Genomic DNA, 13,616 nt, shown 5'->3' on the forward strand with positions numbered 1-13,616 from the left:
TTAGATGGCCAGACCCCAGCATGGGCGGGGCAGGCAGGTGCCCTACTGGTCACGCTGCGGCCAGCGCCCCTCCCCAGAAAAAAACCCTCAGTGCAGGAGGGCAAGTGGGTCCCCTTCCCCAGGGGGCAGCAGCTGCAGTCTGCTCAAGCATGGAGGCACACGGTTCCAGCCTGCAGCCCCTGCCTAATACACACACACACACACGCACACATATGTACACACAAACACACTCTGCCTAACTGACTGGTGGGTCTTGCCTGAGTCACTGAGTGGATATTCACTGAGAGCAGAGGCTGTGCCCATCAGGGGTCTCAGGTGCCTGGACATCTGGGCTCCAGGCCCATGATGGCCACCTCCCAGCTGAATGACCTTGGGCAAGTCACTTCTTTCTGAGCCTCAGCGTAAATAGCATAACGATATCTACCTCCAGGGTTGTTTCCGAGAGCTCAGGGGGCTGCAGTGAGCAAACACTAATGAAGCCCCACAGTGGACCATCCTTCCCAGGACAAGGTGGTACTTTGGATCCCGTGGCCCAGGCTCAGGGAACCTTGTGATGGGGCCTGCCCAAGGCCACCCAGAGAGGAACCTGAGCTCAGTTTTTCAGTTATTTATTGGGCTTGGGGACAACTGAAACTCTTGAGCTAGGCTGGGCTCCAATCTGGGCTCCACCACTGACCTAAGTTTAGTCCATGCCCTGTTCTGGGCCCCATCAATAGAAAGAAGGGAGAGGGTGAGACCAGTGATTTCCACACTCTGTTGAGCTGCAAGACAGGGAGGGAACAGGGGACACGGAGGTGGGCCGAGCCACCTGGGCTCTGCCCTGTTCTCCAGGACATGCACCATGAGCCAAACCCCTGGGTGCTCTCACGAGCCTGTTCCAAGACCGTTGCTCTGGGGACGGCCACAGAGCCTAAGCCCTCATCCCCAGACCCCCTGCAGACAGCCTCAGGGCCTGCACCCACCCCCTCTTCTTCCAAGGGCCCCCTGGGCTCAGCCACACACACACCCTCCCCTAGGCCACCCTTTGCATAAGCTGCTCAGCTTTCCCTACAGGCAAAGTCCGAGGGCTTCAGGCCAGGTCCGCCAGGCCTGGGCAGGGCTGGTGGGCAGATCCAGAGGAGCCGCTCAGGGGGCCGGGCCATGCAGGGAAGGCCGAGGGGACAGGAGACCAAGTGGACAGCATCCTGTGGCTTCCCCCCCCTTACCATCCTCCCTGTGAGGTCCAGAAAGGTGTTTCTAAAATACCAATCTGCCCAGGACATTCCTGTCTTCAGGTCCTTCTCGAACTGTTTCCTCCAAGAAATCACTGCTCCTAAGCCTGGCACCATTGGCTCATGCCCCGGCCTCCTCTCTGCACGCCTCCTGTCCCCGCCAGGCTCCTGCCGCCCTGGCCTCCTGGGTTCAGCCTCACCTGTGGCCTTTGCTCATGCTAGTCCGCCTGTCCAGAATGCTGTTCCATGCTCCTCTTTGCTCAGGAGACTCCTACTCCTGCTCATGTCACAGGCCTCAACTTAAATCTCCTCCTCTGGGAAGCCTTCCTAGCCCTGTGCGCTGTGGGACCGGGTTTGGGACTCTGTGCGGCCCAGACCATTGCCAGCTCCTGGCCCATGTCCCCAGGGGCCCAGGGAGGGCCTGCTGCACTGCTCTGCCCCCAACACCTGGGACAGTGGCTGGCCCCAAGGGACCAAATGAGAGCACGAGTGCCCAGCGCAGAACTGGGGTGGCAGATGAGACCCCCAACTTTAAGGCCCCACTGGTCCCCGTACGGGCTGCAGACCCGTGAGGGCCAGCTGGGCACAATATGGTGGGTAAGGACACAGCCCCCGGAACTGGGCTCCTGCCTGGACTCCGGGCAAGTCTCTCCACCTGTCTGTGCCTCAGCATCCCTGGCTGGGAAATGGGCATAACAACAGCACCCACCTCATCAGGCTGCTGAGAGGAAAGATTGAGAGGAGCCACAGTGAGTTCCCAGAGCAGTGTCCGGCGCCAGGTCAGTGCTCCCTCTTATTATTGAGAGCCCCGGTGGGAGAGGGAGACTGAGGCAGAGAGGGATGTTGACTGCTAGAGGCCACCCAGCAGGAAGGTGGCCTTCCCACCCCACATCCCCCATGAGTGTCCCCTCGGCGCCCCCCCCCACTACACACACACTGCCCACAGCCCCGAAGACCTGCTCCCACCAGAGTCCTTGCACGCTCAGCCCTCAACTGCTGCCCATCTGGGCACTTGGCACCTGCAAGCTGTGTGACAAAGTCACATGCTTAGCTTTTCCGCATCAGCATCCTCTTCGATGAGACGGGGTAATAAGAGCAGCCCCCTCCTAGGGCTCTTGGAAGGATTAAATGAAGTAGCATATGGAGAACATGTGGCACAGTCCCTGGTACGGATTAGACTAGACGTTATCCATGTACGACAAAGTCTCGAAGCCTGGCTCCCACTTAGTGCACTGTGGTCACGGTGTCACCAGGCCCGGCCCAGGGCCCCGGACAGGAGGAAGCGCCTTCGGGTCCAGGGGCTCTTACGTGGCCTGCACACCAGCCCCTTGCTGTGCAGCATCCCCTCTTCGGGGCTCAGACCAGAGAGGGACCTGCTGACTCCTGCTCCAGTGCTCCTTTCACTGAGGGGTGAGGCCTGACTCCGGCTGACCCCGGCCCCAGCACTGCCAGGCCAAGCCCTGGGCTGGTGCTCGCTGCTCTCCCGCCAGGCCCAGGAGGAACAGACAGTGAGACTGAGCGCGCCTCCATCCCCCTAATGCTTCCACCCCCACCGGACTCCTGTGGCCGCTCCAGCTCAGGAGGGAGGAGGCAGGAAGGCGCCCGGACGCAAGGATTTCACGCACCGGTAAAATTCCCAAAAAACACTTGGGGACTGGTTGTCAACTTTTTATTTTGCCAAGTAAGGACATTTGAAAAAAAATTCCCAGCCCCGTCATTTCATAAAAGAAAGGACATAATCTCAGACTAAAAGTCCTTTAAATGGAATAAATTTAGCTTTATGAAAAAGTCACCACATTGTCATTTCCCTCGATTTTGCCTTAGGCCACCGAGAACCTCATGGGTCTGCTGACGTATCTGAGAACCACTCCGAGCTTGGGCTTGGGAGTCACACAGACACGGGTTCAAATCCTGCCTCCAGCACGGACAAGCTGTGTATGCCGGTACACGCTATTTGCCCTCTCTGAGCCCCACTTTCCTATCTGCAAAATGGGAACAATAGTACTGTTTGCAAAGTACTAGCTCCTGGGAAGAAATCAGGCAAGCGCCGGCTCCCAGCAGGGGTGCTCCCCCGTCCTGTCACTGCCTAGGTTCCCCCTTGTCCGTAGGGCAAAGCCCAGCTCCACAGCTTGCTGATCCAGGACAGGGCAGACGGAGGAAGAAAGTTCCACCCCGAAGCCTGGGCTCTCGCTGTTGCCTCCAAGTGGAGCGCACTCAGGATCCAGATCACAAGAGCTTCCAGCTCGGTGCCTGCACACCCAGCACCTGGGGTCCCTCCTCCAGTTTCTTGCTAGTTGGCAAAACCCTTTGCATCCCGGTAACCGGCCTCAACGCCCCCCTCATTCCCTGGCTCAGCAAACACTTCCAAATTACCTACCACATGCCAGGCACTGTGCTCAAGCCCCACCTCCCAGACCTCACAACCCAAGGCAGAAGCACAGGGGCCCCCCATTGAGCCTGGGGTGGGGGTGGGCGGGGAGTGATTGCAAGAAGACCAGGTGCTCCAGCTGAGAAGGAGGGATGAATAGGAGTTTGCTAGAACGATGGGTGGGAGTTTAGGGCCGAGGAAAAGCAGAGAGAGAGGTAGACAGCACATCTGGGGGACACTACAAGTTGCTTCTTAGGTGAAGGACAAAGGATGCTTGAGGGACGGGGTTCCTGGCTTGGGCAGGAGCATAGGGGAGTCGCTGTCAGGGGGGCTGGGGGAGCCTGGGTGGGAGGGAGAGGCTGACCTCAAGCCCCACCCCCCCGGGATGAGGAGGCCAGGTGTCCACAGGCAGCTCCCTAGGAAGCTGGGGATGAGACCAGAGAGGGGCAGGCTCTCATCCCGGAGGGGACCCCCGTGTCACAGGAGTGCGTGAGCCCGCCCCCACCCCAATAGCTCTGTACAGTGAGGAGGACCCAGGACAGGGCCCCGAGGAACCCCAACATTCAACAGGCAGAGAGAGAGAGAAGAGCCAGGGAGGCAGACTGAGGACCCTCAAGGGAAGGCCCAAGGGGCTCAGGCCCTCGGGGGAAGTGGGGCAGCGTCCCCGGGACCCGTGTTCGGGGTTTGAATCCCACCTCTACAACATATTGGCCTCCAGTCCCCCTAGGCTGCATCTGCCTCCCTCTGCCGGCCACGGGGCACACCTTGTCCCCCTGTCCGTCTCTCCCACCAGACAGACTGCCAGCGATGCCCAGAACTTGGAAAATCAGATGAGGGAGTAAACTCAGGGCTGGGACGCCGAGGGAGGCATTCCTGGGTCCTGGCAGCCCAGCGCAGCCCCCATCATCTGCTGAGGGGCCCGTGTGCGTCGTGTCCCTGGGGAAGCCAGGTCCTTTGTCCTGCCTCAGTTTCTCCATGCATGCCAAGAAGCCCCAGTTCTGCTTGAGCTCCGAGGCCAGTCGGGCTCTGATGCTCTGTGGCAGGACAGATGGAGAAACGGTGAGGGCATGAAGGCCTATTTTGGCCCCAGGGGAGGAAATCCCATGGGGACGCCGGGGCCCCGTTATGCCCAGCGACTGGTCCCTCTGGAAGAGGGTGGCAGCCAGGCCAAGGAGGGCAGGAGCAGAGGCGCCCGAGATTGTGCTGACACAGCCGCTCCTCTCCCCTTCTTTGCTCCCTGCCCCCTCCCCTCCCCGGGGACAGCCGAGCCCAGCAAAAAATAAACCCAAAGAAGTGACCTGGGGAGGCCTGAGGCTCCCAGGGAGGAGCGGCAGGGAAGGAAGGGTGGCAGAGAGGCAGCCTGTGACCACCCCCCACCTCCAAAAAACCTCCAAAGCCAAAGGGTGCCTGGTCTGACCCCTCTTCCCCACCCCCCAGAGCTCCCTCAAAGGGAACAGGTCCCATCTACTCCCTATCCTCACACTGTGAACCAGGGGTGCCCCTTGCTTGACAGGGGTCATTAACAGAGTAAACCCTGCCCAGCCCAGCTCGACGTGGTCTCCAAGTTTTGGGAAGAGTACCCCAGGGGATTGCATTCTACCTCCTGCTTACTGGGCAGTCCTTCCTGCTGTCTGACCCCCATCCCTTATGCTGCAGGGGGAACGATGCTCCATTGATCTCCAGCAGGCTTTCCCCCTCGCCCACCTGCTTGGCCCTGATGTGTGAGGAGTCTCAGGAGAACGTGCACCCCACCCCCAGATTTCCCTGCAGACTGGGGAGGGCCCCTAGGCCAGAGACCCCGCCCCCCCCCCCACCGCTCCCCAATCTCCGAGAAGGAAGCAGAAGAGAGGAATGAGAAGGAAGCAGAAGAGAGGAATCGCTGAGTTCCCTGCTCTCCGGGCCTCCCTCCCTGAGGCGCTGCCCACGGATTCCCAGCCCAATTAGTCTGCAGCCTGGGGCTGCCCCTCCCGTTCCTCCCTCACCTCCCCCCCAGGTGCCCACCGCAGAGCACACAGATCCTGCCCTGGGGACAAACTTGCCCAGAAAGCCCGGAGCCCTGGGGGCACTTTCTGGGGGTCCCAGAGGTCTGAGCAGCCCCCATCTCAGCCCCTCAGAGCCCCAGCTGAGGGGGGGGGCAGGGGGCCTCCTGAGTGCCCTTCTGAGTGCTCCCCGTCCTCGGAGGGGCCCAGGGAGAAGGTGCTGGAGACTCCCCCATCCCCCGTCCTGCAAAACTCCAGAGTAGCCCTGTGCCCAGCAGCCTTGAAGGGCCCACTAACCTCTTTAGCCCCATTTGACAGAGGGGCAGAGTGAGGCTCGGGGCCTGGGGGGAAGTAGGGGTCGGGACCTTCCCAGCAAGCGCTGAGAACTCTGAATGTCCTTTGGGATTTCCTGTCCCCATTCCCCAGGATGACAGGCTCAGCAGAGTGGGGTGTCGCCCTCCCCTCCCAGGGGAGCACCCCTGGACACACTCACACCCACCCACAGACCTCTCTGCCAGGGTCTGGGAGAGGAGGCAGGAGAGGCCCACGGCCGGGCAGGCTCAGTGGCCTCCTACTGGGGCCGAGTCCCAGGCAGGGCACAGGACTGATCTGTCTCCCTGTGCCCCCCCAGGCCCAGTACAGAGTGACAAGGGACCTGGGCTGGGGTCCTGGGGCCACCATTCACTAGCTGGGTGACCCTGCACAAGTGGGTGGCATCCCCTCACCTTCCTCAACTGTGACCTGAGGATCAGCAGTGCCTGCCCGTGGTAAGGGCCACGGGGCTCAGGTGAGGGACCCCCAAGGAAGGACCCTGTGGAGAGCTCTTGCCCCGCCCCCAGGCAGTCACACTGGGGCCACTGTCAGGTCCGTCAGGTAGGACCCCCCAGAGAGGAGAACAGTGCAAGCGACGGTGATACGAGGACCGGGTGCCAGCACCCAGCGCTGGTGCTTGCCCCCAGTCGGTGCGACTGTGCCAGCTTTCAGATGACAACACGGAAGCTCAGAGAGGTTAAGTAACTTGCTCAAGGACACATAACTCCACAACCAGAAGTGAACCCAAATCTGTCACTCTCTGCTCTTAACCCTCTGTGGGGCAACCTCTGGAGAGATGGCAAGTCCCCCCTGGCTTGCTGTACCCCAGGCCCTCAGCTCCCACTCTTGGGGCATTGGAGGGGGGCTGCCCCCTGCACTCCCTGCTGGGACTCTCCAGCCCACAGGAGGGCCAGCCCTGTGCAAAGACCCCCACGGTATGGGTCCAGGGAGGAAGGGCGCTGAGCAGGGGAGGAAGGGCGCTGAGCAGGGGAGGAAGGGCGCTGAGCTGCTCCAGGTCTGCGCAAGCTCCCTGTGCGGCCTCCTCTGGGGCAGGGGCAGGGCCTCGGCCCCTCCGTGGAGCCTTCCATTCTCCGGCTCCCCAGGAGGCTTCAGCTCCCCAACTGGCTCAGAGAACCTTAAATTAATCACCCACTCAAAGTGCTGCCATCAGCCCAAGAATAATCACCTCTTGAAACACTCCTGGCTCCAAGGTTCGGAGAACCTGGGCTCCCGCGGCAATGGGACTATCGTCAGACACCGGGTGGGCTTCCTCCACGGAGGCAATGACCGGAGCACGGAGTTGGGGTGGGGCAGCGACGGGAGATCTAACCTGCCACTGTAACCCCAAAGGAGAACTCGGGCAGGAGGGCGCACGGGGGCCGGAGGGCCAGGAGAGGCCTAGAAGGGCTGGGCGCCTGGCGGGACGGTCTCTCTGTTCGCCCCCTCCTCACAAAGACCAAACAAACGAATGAGAACTGAAAAAGACAGCAGCGCGAAAAATCTGGGTCACACTCCCAAGACTTTTGCCATCATAAGGCCAAGTTCTCGGGGCATCAGCCTTCACCATCAGCGGGGGCCAGAACAGTATTACCCAAAGTCCTGATCCGGGAGGCAGAGGCCTGGGTTCCCGGCACCGCTGCACCACCCATCTGCCAGGTGTGACCCCGGACAGGTATCATCTGCCTCCTTCCATGCCTCAGTGTACCCAGCAGCACCCCGCAGGCCTGGGCAGAAGGGTCCCCGGGCAGGGGGGAGGGGTGGGCTTCAGGGCAAGCAAAGGCCGGGCAAATTCTGGAGGCCAGCCACCCTGCTCCCACGCGGCCCTGGGGCTGCCCACCCAGGTGGACGCACAGGTCAACGTAGACCTTGGGGCAGCCTGCTGGTGTGGACGGGTGAAGGCAAGAAACTCAGGGAATGGGGTCAACTCCCTTCCGTCCTGGGGGTTCAGGCAGGGGGAAGCTGCAGGCCCAGGTGTGTGTCTGTGACGTCAGAGAAAAGCAAGAGCCGGGGGCGGTTCTGCATTAGCTTTGCTGCCGCTGGATGCCTGCTGCAGGCGCGCCTGTGACACCCGAGGCCATGTGCGTCAAAGTTGTAGCGAGCGGTGCACGAGACAGACAGCCGAGCGTGCAGCGGGGACGTGTGGGTGTGCAAAGCCGCGTACGGCAGAAGCGTGACCGCTTCGGGTGACGCTGGGCAGCTTCCGGCCAATCTCACACACGCTCATCCCTGGGTGCCGGGTGCTGGGTGCTGGGTGCCAGGTGCCAGGGGACAGAGAAACCAATGGCATGGGAGCGCCGCTCCTGGGGTGCTGGCTGAAGCCGAGACGCAGGGGAGAGACAGCGCTGAGTCAGACTTCGCCCTGAGGAGGCCCCTCCGACACCTCTCCTGAGCCTCAGTCTACCCATCTAGCAAGTGAGGAGGATAAGAGCACCTGCCTCTCGAGGTGGTTTACGGAGCACGGTGCCAGGGCACAACTGATGCTCCGCGAGCCATCAGAAATTTCCATCCAGACTGCAAGAGGCCACCCAGGCCGCCGGGAGCAGGGGCGGGGGGTGCGTGGGGGGGGTGGCTCTAGATAGGGAGTCAGGAGTCTTGGGGTTTGCTTCCGCATCTGCTTCTGATTCACTGTGTGACTTCAGTCCCCAAAGCCTCAGTTTTCTTATAAGCAAAATGGGCTGTCAAGATGTGAGGACCCACCTAGCGGGGTCGCCTGAGGGCTCTGGGCCCCCTTGGCTGGGCTTATTTCCAACCCAGGCAGTGATCTTTCTCAGATGCTCAGGGTGGGAGCTCAGGACACTCCAGGCTGAGGAGTCTGAGGGCCCCAGGACTGCCGCCACCTCCTCCCCTCCTCATTCCCACAGCTTCTGACCCCAGGGACAAGGCTGAGGAGGATGTTTACAGAGTGTAAACCTTCACATAGAGAAAGTGCTGGGCAGCTGGGGGCTGGGAGCAGCCACAGTCTCCCAGCGGCGCAGGGAAATGGGGGGTGATGGGGCCTCGCTCCATATGGGCCCCTTGCAGCCCTCTGACTTCAAAAGGGAGGCAGGGGTGGCCTTTGAGAGGGTGCAATGAGGAGGTGAGCACCCTCACCCCCCACGACCCTGAAAGCGGGATGGCCAGCGGTGTGGTGTTTCTCACAATTCAGAGAGCAGGGCCTATAAAGGGGTGCGGGCTTAATCAAAGACTGGGACGCCGGGGAGGGATTGGGGTTTGGTGATGACAGGGCCAGGGGCCTAGAGAGTTTGGGGAGGGGCCCGCCATCCCTCATTCTGGACCTCGGTAAGGAGAAGTCAGGAGTCAGTGGCTCCCACTTTCCAGAGGCCACAGCTGTGCTGGGCAGGAGGAGGGGGGAGATGGAACCGGGGTCGCGTGCCAGGCTGTGTCCCACACCTCGGTGCCAGAAAAGGGGCAGGTTCCGTGGGGCCCTCGGTGGCAGGTGTGAGGGTGGTCGGCTCTCCCCAGTTCCCTTTTTCCAGAGCCCTTCTTTCCCAGGCTTTTCCGCTGGGCCCCTCCTGCGAGGGCCTGAGACTCTGGGAAGGGGGTGCTAGCTGATGGTGCGCATGGGGGACCCCTGCACTTGAACCACCTCTGCGCACCCTCGTGGAGCCAGAAAGGATCTGGCCGAAAGTGCAGCCCGACGGCCAGAAGTCCAACAGCAGGAAGCACTTCCTGGCAAGAGCAGCCAAGACCCTACAGTGAGTGACTGAGAAACCCCACATCTGGAGCGCCTCGCGAACAGCAGAGGCCTCCCGTCTGGCCCCCTCCGCCAGCCCCGGGAATAACCCCCATCTTTCACACTCGGACAGGCCCTTGCGGCAAACCAAGCTCTTTCCCACCTATTACCTCATCCAAGAGGGAGGCCCACAGGGTTGGGGTTTCTGCCCACTCTGACGGCCTAGACACCTAAAAGTTCAGAGAGGCCCGGAGATCAAGCCAAGATCACACAGCACCCGAGGCGTGGGGCTCCCGACCCCTCACTCCATTTGATCTCTAACATAGACCACCAAGTCCCTGAGGTCCCCAACCGTCTGGACGTTTTCACACACATTTCCTCCCCCAGAGCTCCGGAGACGCCTCATCCCTGGGCTCCCGGGGACAAGTGGACAGAACGAGCATGCCCCCGGCCAGGGCATTCCTGGCATCCGGAAAGGGCAGGATGTGGGGCAAAGGTGCCAGCAGATTTAGCTCCTGGAGAGGAAGGAGAGGCCCTTCCAGAGGAGGTGAAGACAGTGGCTGGCCAGGCCTCATGAGGCGGGGTCCTTCACCTCCAGTGACCCCCACGGGGCCTGAGAGGCCAGGCCTCAAGACGAAAGACCCCTGCCTCAGAGGCCTACTGGCTTCCAGGGGACAGTCATCTCCCGAGAGGAGCCCACGGACGACACAGCCGCTCTCTGGAGGGTCTCAGCCTCCTTGGGCACCCCAGGCTGCATGTGGGCAACGCGCGGCCGCTTAATTAGCAGTCCTCTGCTGCTCTCACCTGACCCCGCTGTCCCTCGTGCTGTCATCACTCCGACAGTCCTCTCTGCAGCCACAAGTACTCATCCCGGACCCTCCCGACGGGCACGGGGGCTTGGGCCTCTCCTAACAGCTGACCCCGACGCTGAGTCTGACCCCGTGTCCTGACAAACTCAACTCTGCCCCGACCTAGCCCGGCTGGAGTCTCTGCACAAAGTCAAGGCTGCCACCCGGAGCATACGGGCTGAGAGAGTTCCCTTCCTCCGCCTCCCCTGTGGCCCCGGGGAGCCTGGGGGGGCCGCTCTTTGGCCAGCATTTTCTTCCCCTTTGCCTCTGGAATTCTGTGGGCCCAGTTAGGATGGGGCAGAGGCAGGCAGGAAGACAGAGCAAAGACAGGCAGACACAGACAAGCAGAAGAGTGAGACAGTCCGACGGACAGGCAGATGGGCAGCCCGACAGACAGGCACACACGAGGGATGCCTGTCCCACAGAGGGACGGAGACAGACAAGCAGAAGGACTGCTGGACAGTTAGGTGGAGAGACCAACAGACAGGCCGACTCGCACACAGGTGGAAACCCTGGCAGGGGGGCAGCCCGGCAAGGCAGAAAAACTGACAGGTGGACGGGCAAGGGGTCCACCCAGGAGACCCCCAGACCACAGGGCCCCGAGGGCGGCGAGAAAGGGACTAACGTGGGTCCATTTTCCAGGGGCCGGAGGTCTTTCTCGGGCACCTCCGGGCGTCCCAGCGCCAGGCCCAGCCCTTCAACTGATATCCGCGGGGCCTCTCATGTTCCCGGCAGGGCCAGGCCGTCCCCCAAGACCAGGCTCTAGGCTGCCAAAATTCACTCTTTACATCCAAGAGGGGTCAGTGTTTTTGAAAGTTGTAGGAGCGGGGCGAGGGGGAGGAGGGGGCCGGCGGCGTCAGTGTTTCCAAACCAACTCCTCTCCTCTTTCTTTTTCCCCAGGGTGCCCGGAGCCAGGCCTGGCGCGGCAGCCAGCGGCCGGGGCAGGCTAGCGGCCCAGCCTCCGGGCGGCAGGGCAGGGCAGCCCCGCGGGTGGCGGGTGCAGGGGCGGCTGGGTGAAGACAGTCCTACAGCACACGCGGGTGTCGGGGCTCAGGCGGCTCACCCGGACCCCCGGACGGCCACGGTGGGGGGCCCACCCCGGACCCGGATGGGGGCCGGCCCTGTAGAGCTCCCGGGGGAGCCCAGGTGGGAGCCCGCTGCCCCGACAAAGTTGGGGAGACCGTGACATAAAGTGTGCGGGGGGGGGGGGGCGGGCAGTGGGTCCCCTTTGTGTCTGAGGCGCAGGAGAGGGAGGCAGGGAAGAGGAAAGGGGACCCCACTGTGGTGGCTCCGGACTGCAGAGGGGAGGGGGTACCAAGAGGCTGGATGCGGTGGGGGGCACCTGCCACAGAGGAGCCGGGGCGGAGGGCGGGGCGCAAACAGCTGAGGTGGGAGGCCAGAAGCGAGGTCAAGCGGGGGTCAGGCCCCGGGCACCAGGGTTAAGGTCAGGCTGGGGGATTGGGGGATCGGAAACCGGGCTCAGGCCCGGGGCTGGGGGTGCCGAGAGGGAGAAGGGTCGGCCGGCCGCGGGCATGGGGGGCCGGGGGCGGAGCCGGGGCGGGCCCCGGGGGCGCGGCCGGGCCGCGGGGTCGCAAACTCACATGAAGACGTGGTAGACGAAGGCCCAGCCGCGGGGTCGCTCCAGCACGTTGTACACCCAGTTCTGCAGGCGGCGGTAGCGCTTGTGCGCGGCCGAGGAGCGCTGGCCGCAGGCGGAGCCCGAGCCCGAGCCCGGCCCCGGGAGGGGCGCGCCCGGCGGCAGGGGGCTGCCCAGGAGGCCCAGGCGGCGCGGGGAGCCGCCCCCGCCCGCCTCGCCCCGCTCGCTCTGCACGGCCGTGAGCGCCACCAGCTCGGCGCGGGGGGCGTCCCCGGGCGGGGGGGCCAGGCCGGGCCGGCGCGGGGGGGCCTCGGCCATGGGCGGCGCCGGGCGGGGGTGGGGCGGGGGGGCCCGGGGCCCGGCTGCGGTCCGGGGCGGGGGCGGGGGCGGGGGGGGGGCGGGGGCGCGCGGGGCGCTCAGCGGCGCATGGCTGGGACCCGGGCCCGGCGGGGGCGGCCCGGGGCGGGCGCGGCGGCGGGGGCGGCGGGGGCGAGGGGCCGCGGCGGGGGCGAGGGGCCGCGGCGGGGGCTAGGGGCCGCGGCGGGGCGGCGCGGGGGCCGGGGGCGGGCGCGCGGAGCCTGGGGGCCGCCGGAGCCCGCGCTGACCGCCCGCTTCCCCGGCGACTGGGGCGGCTCTTTCCGACTCCAACTCTCTTATTACGCGCTCCATGCCGCTCGCCTTTCCACCTGCCTCAGGCGCGCCGCTCACATGTCATCCTCCCCCGCCCCGCCCCGCCCCCGCCGCCCCCGCCCCCGCCCGCCCCGCGGCCGCCTTCCCAAATCCGGAGGGAGCGAGCGGGCGGGCGGGCGCGGCGAGGCGGAGGGGGGCGCGCGGGGCCGGCGGCGGGGCTGGTCCCCCGGGCGCGCGGGCCGCCCAGTCGGTGCCGGGCCCCGACCGCGTGGCGGCGGCGGCCCCCGGGGGCTGGCCGCGTGCAGGGGGCGTGCGCGGCCGCGGGGGCGGCGGGCTGGGGCGGGACGCGCGGCGCGGGGAGGGGAGGGGAGCGGCGGCCGCGGCCGCGGCCGGGCCGCGGGGCCGTGGAGCTCAGGTGTGAGCGGCCGCCGAGGTGCGCGCCCCGAGTGTGCGGCCGGGGGTGCGCGGGGACGGGACGGCGGTGCGTGCAGGTGTGCGGCGTGGGCGCCGTGTGCGTGGGCGTGAAGGTGCGTGTGCGCCGTCCAGGCCCCGCTAGGCGGCGGCGGCGGTGGGAGGCACGAGGTGTGCCCCGTCGGGCGGTGTCCAGAGTGCGCCGGGCGCGCGTGTGCCTGTGCGGGCGCCGCGTGTGGCTCGGTGAGCCGCTCCTACCTGGAAGGCCTGTGGCCAGGCGCCGCCCAGCCGTGTCACGGCGTGTCGCACGGTGGCCCCCGGGCGTGGGCGCTCTTCCCCCCACCCACCCCCACGTCACGCTGGGGGAGGAGCCCCCAGGGTGGCCACCCCACCCCAAAGAAGAGTGTCCCCCGAACCAGCGGCCTGCTCCCCGCCAGCCCAGTGGGACCGGCTCCCCCGCCTCGGGGGTCGGGGTCGGGGTCGGGGTCGGGTCGGGGTGGGGGCACGTGGTGCGCGGAGGTGGGCTCCGAACCCGCGCTGCGGGCTGCACAGCCGTCTCCCCAGGGGCCCCCGCCCGATCCCACCGC

At 64.8% G+C, this 13,616-nt stretch overlaps 1 protein-coding gene across 2 annotated transcripts in view; it reads right to left on the reverse strand.

The window, feature by feature from the left end:
- KCNQ4 (potassium voltage-gated channel subfamily Q member 4) overlaps positions 1-12,306 on the reverse strand; it is a 51,089-nt gene extending 38,783 nt beyond the window's left edge. For both annotated transcript variants that reach the window (XM_055342055.1, XM_055342054.1), the window contains exon 1: positions 11,993-12,306. In XM_055342055.1, the coding sequence (XP_055198030.1) occupies positions 11,993-12,306 (314 nt within the window). The remainder of the gene's footprint in view (positions 1-11,992) is intronic.
- Positions 12,307-13,616: the final 1,310 nt, after the last annotated feature.

Source organism: Nyctereutes procyonoides, unplaced genomic scaffold, assembly GCF_905146905.1.
Source record: "Nyctereutes procyonoides isolate TBG_1078 unplaced genomic scaffold, NYPRO_anot_genome, whole genome shotgun sequence".
In the NCBI taxonomy this organism is placed as follows: Eukaryota; Metazoa; Chordata; class Mammalia; order Carnivora; family Canidae; genus Nyctereutes; species Nyctereutes procyonoides.